Here is a 16,377-nt window from a genome sequence, read left to right on the forward strand (position 1 = left end):
TTATTCTATTTTTCTTTCTTTTCACTTTTTAGTATCGAATTTTTGAGACATGGTCTCATTATATAGCCTTGGTTGGCCTAGAATTCATTACGTAGACCAGGCTCGAACTCATTGAGATCCGCCTGTCTCTGCCTCCCAAGTGCTAGGATTAAAAGCGTGCGCCACCACACTTGCCAACACTCTGTCTTGATAGTACCTCTCCTGTGCAACAGAAACCCAGAAGCCGGGGCTCCTCCTGAGCCTCTGCACGGCTCTGTCCGGAGCTGACTACCCGCTAACGTGTTATTTAGCACAGCGGCAACTGCTGGCCCAGGCACAGTCCGCCTGGATCCACCAAATCAACGCATGACCAGGAGCACTCGCCTCAACGGGGACCTCAAGAAGCCAATGCTCGCCTATAATCTCAGCACTTGAGAGGTAGCGGCGGGAAAACCAGGAGTTCGAGAGCATCCTTGGCCACAGAGTGAATGAGAGGCCAACCTGGAATACATAAGATCCTGTCTCAAAAATAAAATAAAACCTAGCACATAATTTTCCTCCACTTCCAAGGCTACAACAAAACCAGCTGAGTTTAAAACTGACATTAACTTTTCTAATCAGTAGCTCCTTTAGAAAATCCCTACCCTCACCCCACCCCTTCTGTGTTTTGTCCATTGGGACAACACAGGGGCAATTTGATAAAGAAGACCTTCCCTGCTTTGTGTCCCAGGACATACCACAACAACAGTGCCACTACACCCACAGACAGCTCCCATTTCTTCCCACATGGTCACCTTTTCCCAAGGCGCCTGTAAGAACCATGCACCAGCAATAGAGTCAGAGCCAAGCTGGCCTTTTCCCATGGCCCTAGACACTAGAGTGAGGGTGTTCGGGCTGCAGCCCTGAGTGAGGGCAGGGGACCTACAGCTAGCCTCCTCACTCTCCCAAAGCCGTGATGCCTATGTGTTCCCTCACAAGTAGAGAGAGCAAGGCACTGCTGTGCTATGGAGAACCTCCCTCAATGACTCCCTCTGACCTTGTACATGCTCATCTACAAAGCAAGGGCAAGAAACCATGATATAAAAATTGTTTTTCATTCAAGGACAAATAAAAACAACAAAGTTCAGGCCAATTGGCAAGAGGATCCTAAGGAAGCTTAGAACCCAAAGCACTGAGAGAGGACGCACTCCCTCTGCAGACCTTCCAGTCAGACTCGCAGCCCTCGGTGGCTCCGCATGACAGCACTCTGGGGTTTGCAAGTTACTGGCATCTTTACTCATACTGTTAATTCTTTCAGAATCAACATTTTGCTGTTTTTTCGAGACAAGGTCTTGTTATAGAACCCAGGGAATCTAGATCCTTATGTATACCATGAAGGCCTTGAACTTGCAGTGATCCTCCCGTCTCTGCCTCCAAAGTGCTAGGACTACAGGTGTGAACCATTACACCCACCAGAATTAATATTTTTATAAATGGCTCTTGGGTCTAGTCTGAAAAATATGCAAATGTATTGTTTTCTTTCCTACATTCTACAAATAGCAACATAACCAATCCTCCAGATAAGTGTAAATACAAATAACATCTTTGAAAGGATCAATACAGTTTTGTTATGATGTTTTCCCATTAAGTTAGGACTCACTTTACTTGTGTAATTTTACTCAACCCAGTAAGGAAACTTAAAATGTCACAGCTGAGTTACGAGGGAATGTTTAAGTACCAAAATGAGCTAGAGTTAACATGCCAGCAGATTCCCCTATCCGGGAGAGCCAAGCAGCATACTCACTGTCAGATTCCAGTTGATCTGGGGGATCCTCATATGAAGGTTGAGACTGAAGAGAATCAGCAAGACCCCAGTCACCACAAATGCACTGCAGCTTACGAACTCAAAAAAGTAGAGGCCTTCGCACGGGGAACACTCCATGATGGTCTCGATGCAGATGAATGCAATCAGGGCCAAAGTCTAACAAGAAAATAAATGTATGTATATATTTATTACCTATCTATGGATATATATGCCTGCTGTGTTTAAATACAATTGAACAGTATACAACAGCAGGGTTCTCCTCTGCAGAGAGCAGTGTGACTGACAGAAACACAACCAGCTTCAACTTGTAGGCAGAACAGGTAAAGGAATTGGAAAGGGAGGTCAAGTTCATAAGGAAAACAGTGAAGGCCCTTCCACTGCTACCAGCCAGGCATGGTGTGGCCCTTCCAGGTCCTTTGGTCCTCTGGAAGAAGGAAGAAGGGAAGTATCTCTGCAATGTGTTAGCTACCCCTTTAAAGTCCCTAAAATAAGCTATCTAGCTTCTCTTCACCCTTCACATGCTAAAGACAAAGAGCTCATCTTCATTAACTCACATGCTTTTGGAAAGTGGGTCACTGGATTTCATCAACAGGTAGGCTGGTAGTTTACTTAAAAATAAATAAATAAATATTTTAAATCTTTGAATAGAATCAATTTCTTCTGAAAAGCCCAAGTAACATCCTAGCATTGTATCCCAAAAATTCAGCAATCATAAAACTAAAGAGAGACCAGGAGACACAACCATATGAACATCTAGAGTCCAGGAGAAGAAGTGGGTCCCAGGCTATGTTAATGGCCCTCCAAGCAAGGGTGCTCTTAATACCTAGTGTCTGATCAGTCTTTGGTTCCGAGCCTCTGATCACATAGTTACCCATGTCAATCCTTTACCAGATCCAGCCCCACTCCACTGAGATACAGGCCAATGAAGCAGACACAAACTGTTCCAGGGCCCTCCAGAGCCAGCAATGCAGCATTCCCTTGGGATGGTTCAAAATGGTGCAAGTTGTGCTGGGAATTGATCCGCATCCTCTGGAAGAGTGGCTAGTACTCCTTACCACTGAGCCATCTCTCCAGTTCAACACATAAATCTTTTAATGTTAAAATCTATACACAAATAATTTCTGACTCAAAAAACGTATTATAAATCTTATTTTTAGCCTACTTTTTCTTTTTAATAGTATCCACAGTATCTAAATAAAGGGAAACATAATTTTTAATTATTACATAGTATTTGCATGTAACAATAAATCTATACATAGCGAAATTTATCCCTAAAATAGCTACTCAGATGTTTTTTAAAACTGTCATTATCAGAGTACATTTTGGGAGTGGGGAGAAGATGGGAATAGGCACAGAAAACTCCAAAATGTCTTCCAGCACAGTGAAATCTAAGAATCCCCTGTGAAGTAAAGCCACCTATTAACCAACAAGAAGAAAGAAAAGATTCTGCCAGTTGTGTTGGGAGCCTCCAATGTCAAGGCAACCAACGAATTAAACCACTGGACTGGCAGCAACCTTGCAAGACACGTATGTAAGAACCTTGACAGGTCTGAAGAGTAAATGCGGAAAGCTACAGCTTTTACTCATCAGGAGGATCTGGCTGCCCTTCCCATGTAGGGTCTACCTGATGACAGATTACGAATTTTCCAAGTTGATTGTAAGTTGATGTTGACAAGATTGTCAAGTTTCCACTACCTGCAGCTGTGACTGTCAACATCAAAATAGAGGAAAGGAAAGGAAGGAGAGGCCTGCCTGCCTGGTCAAGTTATTATATTAATAATACTTTAAAATTGTTAAATTTTATTACATTCATTGTATGTGTGCGCGCGCGCAGGGAACATGTGGGGGAAGTCAGAGGACAACTTGTGGGAGTAGGTCATCTTCCTCCACTATGTGAGGCCTGGAAACCGAACTCAGGTCATCAGGTTAGCAGCAAGCACCTTTACCCACAGAGCAATATTGCCAATTCTACCCATGCTTTTTAAATAATGAGAAAGGCCTATATTACCAGGAACCTGAATGTAAACTGTTAAGGCCTTCCTAGATTAGTACTCTTCTGTGCCAGCCCATGGTGGAGCTGAAGATCCATGCTGTGTGACTTTCTAAAGGCAGGCTTATTCTAGAAGATGAAGCTAATGCTTCAGGGCTCCTCTATTGCTTCTGCCCCTTGCAAAGTCCTGGAAGGGATACCCGTAATGTGTGCACATGGCTGTGCTTTCACAAAGCCTATGAAATTGAGCTATTTTAACTGCAATCTGCTCAAACTGCTACCTCCATCCACTCCAAATTCTGCTCCTTGTGGCAAATGATAAGAGAACAGCAACAAGGGGTTCAACTAACTGGAAGCTGAGTGAAGGATAAATTAAATTTAGGGCTAGCTGTCTTTTCCACAAATGGTTAAGTTCCTGTAGCCTTACCAGTGTAGGAACATCTTCTGACACACCTCCCCTTCACTACACTGACTGAACTGACTGTGTGACAGAGGGACAGGCTCTCAAATTTGCAAGATAAATGTGTCCTACATGCCAACTAGAAGCATATGAGTAGTGGAGGAGAAATGGGGTGTGAGCCCCATGGAGCCATCAAGTTGTCTTGGAAAGTCTTCCTCCGGTCATCCCACACATTAGGCTGTGATCGGAACCTGAGAACTAGAGTCTCTTATCTTGGGGATAGACTCAACATTGCACTTGATGTAGCCATGAGCCTGCTCTACAGCTGCTCTCACTTTAGGTAGAAATCACTTTAGAGAACTTACTCCAGGGTTTGAGGGACATAACCCTATAGCAGTATCAAAAACTGTAAGCATGCATGTGGGAGCATGCAGACCTGTGTCTCTACCTGTCAGATAGCACCTTGAGATTTCCACAATTTTTGTTTGTTTTTCGACACAAGGTTTCATTGTTTAGCTCTGTCTATCCTGGAACTCTCTCTATAGAGCTGGCCAGCCTCAAACTCAGAGGATCTGCCTGCCTCTGCCTCCTGAGTGCTGGGATTAAAAGCATGTTCAATTTCCACAAATTTTGAACTGGCAGTCTGACATCCCCAGTAAGATGGTACATAAGGCTACCTCCAACTCTCAAACATCCTGAAGAAATCAATGTTCTGGTGACACCTCATCTATTCATCAGGAGTCAATACCCTCTCCTCAAAGCACACAGTGCAGCCTCGAAGCAGTAAGGAATCGAGGCAAAGTGGATGTGATGCACGTGTTGATGGTAAAAGACATCCAGAGATACCTATCAAAGCAACAGAGCTAAGTGAGGTGGTGCATTTAGGTGGGAAGAGGCAGGAGGATTAGGAATTCAAGGTCATCCTCAGAAACACAGTTAGACTGAGACCAGCCTAGGTTACAAACCAAAAAAGCTAGGTGTAGTGGCACACCAGTAGGATATGAGAAATAGATAGGGGCAAGAGGATCTCAAAGTAGAAGCCAGCCTGGGCTATACCTGATTTTAAAGGTCAGTAAGGCAAAAATGCTTGCCTTGCAATCCTAATGACCTGAATTTGATTCCAGGATCTCATGGGGAAAGGACAGAACAGACTCCTCAAAGCTGTCCTCTGACCTCCACATCCACACCCTGTTACTTATGTGACCACACTCATACACATAACACATATTCATATACACAACAGTAAATACAATTTAACATATAACATTGGGCAAATAAGACACACACAAAAATGACAGTGTTTGTATTCACAAACATTCTTACATATACTGAAGCATTTATATTAAACAGTGAAAAATACACTTCTGTGGAGTAGGACTGACAGAGGGAGAGGGGAATCAAAGATTTTTCTCTTTTTGTATTTTAAACATTTCTGTGGTATATGAATCTATGGGAAAGATAAACACTTAGAATTCACTTCTATATTTATAATATATGCATGTCAGAGACCTAATTATATCTAACTATACACCTATATAATAAGCAGATCACATGTACCTAAGTTTAAGAAAGACCCACAGTAAAATAATAAAATATTGATTCTTAGAGGTCACTAACATTTAACCCATAAGTCAATGGCTATTTTTCAAAACTATGTGCAGAGTTGAGAATGTAGTTCAGTTGATGGACTGCTTGCTTAGCATGCATGAAGGGCTGGGTTCAGTATCCCATACCCCACAAAACAGAGCATGGTGGCACATGCCTCTAAGGCCAGTGATCAGGAGGTTTGATGAATAAACAATTCATTTACATGGTAGAAGGTGGAGGTGAATGACTGCTATTGCTTTTGTTGTTAGGTTGTTAGGTCATTTGGAGACAGTCATTCCAGGCTGGCCTCTGAACTCAAGATCTTCCAGATTTGGCTTTTCAAATGTTGGGATTACAGGAATGTGACACCTTCCCCTGCTTTCCATTGCTTTAGACTTTTATTTTCCAAACAGTGTTTTGTTGTTGTTGTTTGGGGTTTTTGCTGTTTGGGTTTTTGTTTTTTTGTTTTGTTTTTGTTTGTTTTGTTTTGTTTTGTCAAGACAGGGTTTCTCTGTGTACTAGTCCTGGCTGTCCTGGAATTCGATTTGCAGATCAGGCTGGCCTCAAACTCACAGAGATCCACCTGCCTGTGCCTCCCAAGTGCTGGGATTAAAGGTGTACACCACCACCACCTGGCCAAACAGTGCATTTTTAATGGGAAAGAAATGCCCATACATAGATCATTCATAGAGACAGGGTCTCATGTAGCCCAGGCTAGCCTTGAACTCACCACACAGTCAAAGATGGCCTTGAATTTCTAATCCTCCTGCTTCTACCACCTAAGTGCTGGGATTATAAGCATGTGCCAGCATGCTCCTGGGGATGAAACTAGGCAAGCACTCTACCAACTAAGCGCCATCCTCAGCCCTAATACTTTTTAAAAAATAGCCAGTTTTATTTATGAGTTAAATGTTAATGGCCTCTAAAAACCAATCCTTATTTACTTTGAAACCATTCTTGAATATTTTTAAATGAAACAAAAAGCTTTAATGGAAAATGAAAGCCACTCTGTACACATCCATGTTGATTCCATTTCTTTATCAGAGGAGTTCATCCTCTTCAGAGCCTGCTTGATGACCACACAAATGCTAATGTACCTCAAGCTAACCAAGTGGGTCCACAGCAAGAGGCCAACCCCATTCCCTCTCAAGCCCAAAAGCAAAGACCCCCAGGGAAGACATTGGCCCTGACACCTTCAGAGGTACCTGAGAATCAATCTAAATCCTAATGTCAGATAAGCTTTTCAAAGGATCTGAGAGATCACAGTGTGAAAGATACAAGCCCACAAAAATCGTACACTTAACAACATTTTTAAACATTTCCTGCTCTATTCAAGAAGCCCAGATTCTAAAATGACCCCCGTAAGAAGCTGGTTTGTATGCTGGGAACACTGCTGCTGGGCTCATTGGGCAGTACAGACAGACAGACTCTAGCTGTGAAGGAGCAGCCAAATCTCACACTGTGGCCACACAGCTCTGGGGTTTTTCAGGCTAAGCACCCATGGCCATGTCCACTTTAACTACAACCCTGGTCCTGAGGTGTTTTCCTCTATTTGATACAGAGGTTGTGTGCCTCGAACACAAGATGCCCCTTCCCAGCATACTTAATAAGACAACATAGAGGTGTACATGCATAGTTTACAGAGTGAAGCACAGAAACTTACTGATCCAGCAGGGTGGCGATGATGAAGGCTGTCAGGAACTGAGAGAACACACATCCACAGCAGCCTCTGCATGACTTCAGAAGCAGGTGGAACTAACTCTAGCGTGCTCCAAATTTAATGTCACCAGTCAAGGCAGCACGCACCTGTAATCTCAACACCCAGGAGGTAAAGGATCAGGAGTTCAAGGCTGCAGTAGAACTCTCTTAAAGAGAGCCCTCTGAGAGTGAAACATGGCCTGTATTCAACAACACAGGCAATTATCAGCTCACAGTCTTAGCTTTTCTCTTTTGCTATGACAAAATTCTCATAAAAGCAACCTAAGGGTTTGTTTTGGCTTACAGTCCATCAAGGCAGGAACTCGAGGCAGCTGGTCACACTGCATCCACAGTCAGGAAGCAGAGAGAGAGATGGCTGCTGCTGCCCACATTCAGGGTGACCCACTTCAATTAACCTTATCTAGAAACTCCCCAAAGACACAGTCGGGTTTGTCTCTCAAGACCCTGTCAAGCTGGCAATTACTATGAGCCACCCTAGCTTCTGTCAGAGGACCCAGGGTCAGTCTCTGCAGAGGAAAGGCAGGGAAGGCAGTGCAGAAGCCAGGCTCTGTTTGCAGGTCACAGAGGTGGGAGCCTGGAACCAGAAGAGGCACCAGGCCTTCCCACCTTCTTCTGAGTCAAGAGCAGAGACATGAATGTGCACATGCTTTTAAATGGCAGATCTTAAAACCTCAACTATGGGTTAGAGAGATGGCTCAGAGGTTAAGAACACTGTCTGCTCTTCCAGAGGTCCTGAGTTCAGTTCCCAGCAACCACATGGTGGCTCACAACCATCTGTAATGAGATCTGGTGCCCTCTTCCGGCATTCAGGCATATATGCAGGCAGAACACCGCATATAGAAAATGAATGAATGAATGAATGAATGAATGAGAAATCTCAACCACACCATACGGTCTACAGAAGGATTCAAAACTGTGCCTTAGGAAGTACCCCAGAATGTCAATAGCTCACACTGAGTGTACATCTACATGTAAGGAGACTATCCAGCTCTGAGACATACACCTTCTAGCATCCTTATACCTACTCAGGAAGCAGGTAACACCTCCACTATATGGTCCAGGCCTGTCCATAGTCTCCTACATGAGATGCCTAACAGAACTTATCTGGGGTCTTTCTACATCTTGGGCATGGGAAGCCTCATCAGTACATAGTTTTTCTTCAAGGACACAGCATGAAAGCTCGGTGGCTAGCACCATGAGAGTATCTGACACAGTGCATGCATGATGGCCGTTTCCAAAGGAGCTTGCTATAGGAACACCTTAATTTTCCTAAGAAAGAAAATCTCTCTTACGGGACCCTCTCCTGAAGAAGGCAGGTCTGTAAGAACAGTGACCTCTCCACCACTCAGACAACAGCATGGCCAGAGAGTATTTGTCTGGTTCCAAAACAAAGGAGCGCATAGCAAGTGTAAATTATTTAACCAAAATCAAAAATTCAAGTTAACTTTGGGTTCTCCATTTTTCTTCAGATAAATAAACAGTGCCAAATTTATGGATTTAAGAGTTAGAAAGGAGGTGTGGTGTTGCACACCTTTAATCTTAGTACTCGGAAGACAGAGGCAGGCGGATCTCTGCATTCCAGGCCAGCCTGGTCTACAGATCGAGTTCCAGGACAGCCAGGGCTACACAAAGAAAGCCTGTCTCAAAAAACAAACAAACAAAAAAGATGTGCAAAGGATGCTGGTCATTGTGGTACACATCTGTACTAACAGCACTTGGCAGGCTGAGCCAGGAGAATTTCAAGTTCCGGGTTAGCCTAACCTACATAGTGAGTTTCAAGCCAGATTGAGATACAATGAGGCCCCATCTCAAAAAGGAACAAACAACAACAACAGAAAGAAAGAGAAGAAGGAGCAAGAGAAAAAGAAAAAAAGGAAGAGAAGAAAGCAGGCAGGCAGGCAGGCAGGCGGCATGACAAGCCAAGCACCTGCTCTTTAAGGGTGGAGATGGAGATGGCTGGCCCCAGAGGCCTTAGTCCCTCTTTCACCCAACACACACACACTGAGAGAAGCAATTAATCAGTAGCAAAAGAGCCGATCGGCAGAGACAACTAAGTTGAGTATTAAGATGGGGATGAGGACAAAAGAGAAGCTGCCAAGGGCTCAGTGCAGCCAAGTGCATTAGAAGAGGGTGCAGGCTGCTGCTGGTACCCTAGGAAGCTGTTGCTTGTCACTAAAGCCTACTCAACCAAGGCAGGTTCCACTGTATAAGCAATTTTGTTGTTGATCTCCTAAAGCCATAAAAGTGGAGCTTTAAAATATGCATCACTTTTTTAATGTAGCTGTTTATACTTACAGCATGAGCAAGCACTGGTGTACACATTCAACCTATGAACTGTTTGTCAATGAAGGCTGGCCACAGAGGACCGCGGCCTCAGCAAATTACAATACGCTTATTTTGGGATATCTAACTCCTTGGAGAACACAAAGTGTGTTATACAAAATATTCTCTTTCTTGTTTTTTAAAGGAAACCTGGAAGATTGTCTGTGGTCTGATGATATACTTACACATGATTTCAGAGAGCCACAGGGTGATCAGTATCCTTCTTGCCAAGAGAATACCCACAAAGTTTTACAGCAAATGCCACTCTGCCCCAAAAGCTCCATTTCCAGACTGTTTAGATTAGTAATGGAGCAAAACAACAATGCACTTGCAGAGGACACAGGAAGCAAAAGACCTTCAAACCAGTCCCAGCTGAGGATGTTCAAAGATATTGCTGGCCCTGGAGTCCTTCCCACCTCCTTCTCATGGTCCCAGCTTCATGAGTGAGGCTGAAAACCCAGAGGGTAGTATCCATCCCCATAATATCCAAAAGCAAAGTCTCCCCTCTTTCTTTCTTTTCTTTTTTCTTTTTTTTTTTTTTTCTTTTTTGGTTTTTTGAGACAGGGTTTCTCTGTGTAGTTTTTTGATGCCTGTCCTGGATCTTGCTTTGTAAACCAAGCTGGCCTCGAACTCACAGAGATCCACCTGGTTCTACCTCCCAAGTGCTGGGAGTAAAGGTGTGCACTACCACTGCCCAGCCCCCTCTTTCTTTTTGCTTTAATCTCAAGTAACCAGTACCTCCCCAACGGTTCTGGCATCCCCCGTAACCAGGTGAGAACAGGGAACTGCTCTGCTTGTTGACCAAGAAGTCAGCAGGCTGTGGCAGCTTCATACTGAAGACAGACCAACTGTTCTAGAGGTGTGTGTGTTGGGGAAAAACTCAGTTTACTGTGTCCCATTGTCTTGAGGCCCCAGAATCTCTGCCCAATTCACTGAGGAAGGGAGCTAGCAGCCCACTGAGCATGAAGTCTGTGTCCAAAACTTCGACTCCTTGCCTACTATAAAGCACAGTGTTTATAAATGGGGACATTGCAGCCTTAGTGAATGAAGTCCAGCTTCTGCAGGGGCCATCCACAGAGCTAAAATGGGTTGAGAAGTATTCTCTCTCTAATTTACTCTTTATCCAGCCTCTGAAAAACCAGGATCAGTCAACTGGTTTTTAATTGAGGTCTAATTCACAGTCCATAAAATTCCTAGTTGAGTGTGCAACCATTTGCCTCTTCCAAAGAGAAGTTCAGTGTTGTTGGTGTTTTGTGTGTTATTGTTTTCTTTTTTTTTTTTTGCAATACTGGAGTCTAACCTCAGGGCCTCACACATGCTGAACTTGCATTTTGCCATTGAGTTACACTCCCAAAATCATGACTTTTTGTTGTGTGTGTTTGTGCACACGTGGGTTGTACACGTGTTCAATGCCTTGAAGAATGTCAGGTGATCTCCATCAATTGCCACCTTATTCCCTAGAGACAGGGTCTCTCACTAACTTGGAGCTCATGTTTTATTTAGCTAAGCTGGTGACCAGCAAGTCTCAGTGAGGATTATAGTGGTTTTAATTTTTTTAAACCCTTTTATTCAGTGTGTGTGTGTGTGTGTGTGTGTGTGTGTGTGTGTGTGTGTGTGTGTGTGGTGGCGGCGGCGGCAATGCAGGGGTGGGGGTATCAGTGGGCAAGCCATAGCAGTCAGGTCATTAGGATTGGTGGCAACTGCCTTTACCCACTAAGCCATCCTGCCAGCCAATCAGTTTTTAAGTTCCATCTTATTATAAGGAAAATGAAGCAAAGATATCTAGCAACCTGCCCTAGACCTCCCTCTCATTAACAGCAGAGCTGAAGTCAAACCCAGGCGCCAGAACCCTTTACAGCAAGAGTGAGCACCCGGACTGACATCCTACCAGAGAGAACAAAGGTTTCTTAGTGAAACTGATCTGAAGCAGAAAGGAGGAGGGAGGCTGGAAGGGAGGAAGAACTAAGGGAGGGGAGCGAGCCAGGCATAGTGTTGTGTGGGGCATATCCAAACCTTCCTTTCTAAATACTATCTTTTTTATTTAAAGGAACCAGGGCTTCTTGACCAGTTCAGGGCTGTGGTGGGAGAGTCAAATGTCCTGCACATCTTGTGCTCAGAGAAGGAAGGGCATATGTTCCATGCACATGGGAACTCACACTGGCCAAATCTGAGACAATTTGGGCTTCAAAATACATACTGGGGGCTGGGAGTTCAGCTCAGTGGTACAGTCCCCAGCACCACACAAACAGAGTGTTAAGTTTTATGAGTTTATATGGATATAAGAAAAGGCACAGGGAAACTGGCATCATAGCACATGCCTGTAAGCCCAACATTTGAGAAACTGGTGTGGAGGATCCATGTTCCAGGTTCTTCCTTATAGTCAAAATTCAATTCATATAGAAGAAAGGGCAGATTAAAATCACCTTTTGGCAGCCATCATAAAAATACTTGATTGGAGTAAGAATGATCATGCACCATTAAAAGTAATGCATGAAAATGTGAGAAAGACTTACACTGTCTAAGAGTATCCTGCATAAAAAATAGCATTAAGAACATAAGAAAAGGACAACTTGGCAGTGGAGAGGCCTGGCACCAGTTACTTTCAGTAGGCTGGGATCACTAAAAGGAATGCGTCATCATTTCTGTGGTCTTCCTGACAGTACCACAAAGTGACCAGAATCCAAACAGCAGAAAACGTCAACAAACCCAAATTGAGGGCCATTCTACAAAATAACTGGCCTGTATCCTTCCAAAATGTCAACGGCATGAAACACAAGAGCTGACAAACTATTCCAGAAGCAAGGGGATTAAAGAGACATGACGCTAAACTTGACATCCAAGTCAAGATTCCCTTTTAAGAAGGAGCTTTGAGACACTAAGGGAAACAGGAACAAAGTCTATAGAATCACTAATACTAACACATCAGTGTCAGCTTCCTGATTTGGGCAATTATACCATGATTATGTCAGAAAATGTTCTTGTCTTTAGGACACTAAAGTATGGATGTTTTTGTTTGTTTGAAGACAGGGTCTCAGTATATAGCCCTGGCTAGCCACCAACTCAGAAATCCACCTGCCTCTGCCTTTTGGCTTCATTTCCCATAGCCCTTGCTCTATGCTCAGAGTTCATGTACTTGGTCACTAGGAATCCTTCCAAATTCCTGAGATAGCATATGCTATACTCCAGAACAAGGTTTCCCAAATCTGGTCCTACTGACATTTTGGACTGGATCATTTTCTGTTGGGAGGGGCATCCTGATTAGAGTATGGTGCTTACCAGCAACCCTGGCCTGCCCCTGCAGCAGGTGCCAGCATCCATGTCCTTCCCAATAATAACAATCAAACATATCTCTAGATAATGTCAAAACCTCCTCATGCCAAGGTGTGGTGGTAAAAGCCTTTAATCCCAGCACTTGGGAGGCAGAGGTAGGCGATCTCTTTGCGTTAAGTCCTGTGTAAATGGCGGGGGGCGCAGGGTTGGGAGAGCAGATTCTAAACAAATGTATCAGTTATCCAACAGTCAATATGATTCTCACTAAACATCAGTTACTGCTGCCTGTTCACATGGCTGCAGTGGGACACACACACAACACAGTTCATGGACACAGCTTTCTGTGTCCTAGCATTTACCAGTTCAGAGATGATGAGTCAAGAACAGGGTAAAATCATGCAGGAAGGGGACTCCAACTAACAGTGACATGCAGGACATACACCTGAGGAATGGCCTCATTTCTTTAATGAAGAAATAGCACCAAAGTGGCTGGGGATATGGTTCAGTGGGCACAGTACTTGCTGTGCAAGTGTGGAGACCTGAGTTTGAAGCCACAGAAGTCATGTGCAGTGGGACATCTGTAATTAAAGTACTCCTACAACAAGATGAGAGGTGGAGAATCCCCAGAAACTTGAGCCCCTTAGCTTGGTGTACACAGCAGCGAACAGGCCACCCTGTCTCAGGAACACAGAAGTCAGAATCAGCCCAAGGCTGTCTTCTAACTGCCCACAGGCTGCCCCTGCCCCCATGCAGTGCCAAAGAAGATGGGAGCTGCTACAGACCGAGACTGAGAAATGGGGGCTGGAGAGGTGGCTGAGTAGTCAAGAGCACTCACTGCTCTTACATAGGACTCAAGTTCAATCTCTAGTACCACATCAGGTAGCTCAAAACCACCTCTAAATCCAGATCCAGGGGATCCGTTGCCTCTGGCCTCTGTGGGCACTTGCACTCACAGATACATACCTATATATAGATACACAGAGTACACATTATTTTTTAAAACAGGATTTTTTGGGGGGGTTTGGATGTTTTGTTTTGTTTTGTGACAGGGTCTCACTATGTAGACCAGGCTAGCCTCAAACTCACAGATCTATCTGCCTGCCTCTGCCTCCCCAAATGCTGGTGTTAAGGACAAGTGCCACCACACCCAGTCAAAATAAATCTTTTGTTTGTTTGTTTGTTTTGTTTTTCATGATAGGGTTTCTTCATGTAACAGCCCTGGCTGTCCTAGAACTCACTTTGTAGGCCAGGCTGGCCTCGAACTCAGAGATCTGCCTGTGTCTGCCTCCCGAGTGCTGGGATTAAAGGCATGTGCCACCACATGAAGCCAAATAAGTATTTTTTAAAAACAGAAATCTATTAGGCAAATACAATGAGTGGGTCTTGTTTAGATCCTACTTCAAACAAAGCAAAACAGTACTTGTGAGGTTACCAGCACAAAGTGGGCACAGGTCAGTTATAGATGACATCAAGGAATTCTTACTTAATTGTGCTACAGATCTTGTAGCTGTTGAAAAAGTTATCGACCTGTACAGATGTTCACTCAGTATTTATAGCTGAGTGTTACAATATCTGAGATCTGCTTTAAAATATGACAAGATGGCTCAGTGGTTAAGGGCACCCAGGATAAGAGCACCCAGCTTCAGTTCCCAGCACACACATGTGGTTTAGAACCATTCCATCGGTAACTCCAGTTCCAGCCCTCTTCTGTCTTCTGCAGGCATCAGGCGCACATGTAGTGCACATGCATGCATGCAGACCAAACACTTATAAAATACATTTTAAAAAGCCAAAATACATTTTTTAATAAAATATTAAAATTTTAAAAAAAGGAGAGAAGGGCTAGGACAGAGTGTGGAGTAAAGCTAACTGTGAAAGCAAGGTGAAGACGTCTAGGGATTTGTTTCACTATTCTCTCTATTGGTGTGTGTTAGAAGGCTCTGTTTCAAAAAGCTAAATTAAAAAAAAAAATTGTTGAGGGTTGGCAAGGTGACTCAAGTATGGGTGATTCCACCAAGCCTGATGACTTAAGTTTGATTCCTGGAACCCACACGGTAGAAGACGACTCTCACAAGCTATCTTCTGACCTCCACTCATACGCAGAGGTACATGTCCCTACTCCAAATGTATGAACAGACACTTCATGAAAAATGCAGATGACAAACAGGCACATCATGATCATCACTAGCCACGAGGGGAATGCAAGTTCAAACAACTGACACACCTCTCCACACCTCCTAACTACAATGACTCCAACTTTGAAAATGCCAAGTGATGGCCAGGATTCCACGTAACTGTGACTTCACATAATACCACTGGTAAGGAGGCAAAAGGTGCAGCCTCCGAGAATGGTTTGTTAGTTTCTTATAAAGTTAAACATATTCATACCATACAGCCTGGCAATCTCACTCCTTGATATTACCCTCAGAGAAACAAAAATTACAGTCACATAAATACCTGTTATTCAAGTACTCATGCTGACTCAATTCATAACCCAAATCTATAAACAACCCAAATGTACTTCAGTAAATAGATAAGCAAGCAACGGCAAATCCATCAAATGTATACTCAACAGAAAGAGGAATAGATTACCAACACTGGTAACAAGGATGAATCTCAAGAGATCCATGCTAAGTCGATAAGGCCAGATTCAAAAGGCTCCATGGGATGTGATTCTATTCAGCTGATGCTCTGGGGAAAGCAAAGCTATGTGGAAGCAGAGTTAATGATTGAAAGGGATCAGTTGAAACTGAGAGAGATGATTGGGAACAGACAGCTCGGTGGTAAAGTGCACATTTAGCACATACTGAGGCTCAGGGTTCCATCCCCAGCACACCCAAACACATAAACAGACAAAAGATGATGCACATGGTAAACAACTGCTCATCTCAGATTAGTAATACTCCAGGGAATCTATTTCTTTTCTTTTTCTTTTTTGGCTTACTGGGAAGATTTCCTTAACGAGTAATGTTAAAACAAAGAGATACAAAGTTGAGGGCTCCTTTGAGGACTGTCCCCAATTCCCTTCTATTGCTCCAGGCTTCTCTGAGACTCCTCAAAACACATCGCCCTGGGATTTGGCTCCACCTGTGCCCTGTTCCTGGAATTATGCCCAGCTGCTTCCCTGCTCCACCCCTGAACATTCAGGAAGACGGCTGAGCAATGACTGACCCAGCAACTCGAACAGCATCTATGAGCCAACCACTAGACCATGTCCACAGGTAACTGGACATCTCTAATGAGTTATAATTAATGTCTCGTGTCAGCCCAAAGCACAGGCTCAGGTGAGGCCATTTCTAAAAACCA

At 43.8% G+C, this 16,377-nt stretch overlaps 1 protein-coding gene across 1 annotated transcript in view; it reads right to left on the minus strand.

Annotated features, from left to right (window-relative positions):
• The window catches only part of Cmtm4 (CKLF like MARVEL transmembrane domain containing 4), a 43,789-nt gene that overhangs the window by 7,636 nt on the left and 19,776 nt on the right, over positions 1 to 16,377 (minus strand). The window contains exon 2 of the mRNA XM_028884371.2: positions 1,763 to 1,939. Within this exon, the coding sequence (XP_028740204.1) occupies positions 1,763 to 1,939 (177 nt within the window). The remainder of the gene's footprint in view (positions 1 to 1,762; positions 1,940 to 16,377) is intronic.

This window comes from Peromyscus leucopus, chromosome 5 (assembly GCF_004664715.2).
Source record: "Peromyscus leucopus breed LL Stock chromosome 5, UCI_PerLeu_2.1, whole genome shotgun sequence".
Lineage (NCBI taxonomy): Eukaryota > Metazoa > Chordata > Mammalia > Rodentia > Cricetidae > Peromyscus > Peromyscus leucopus.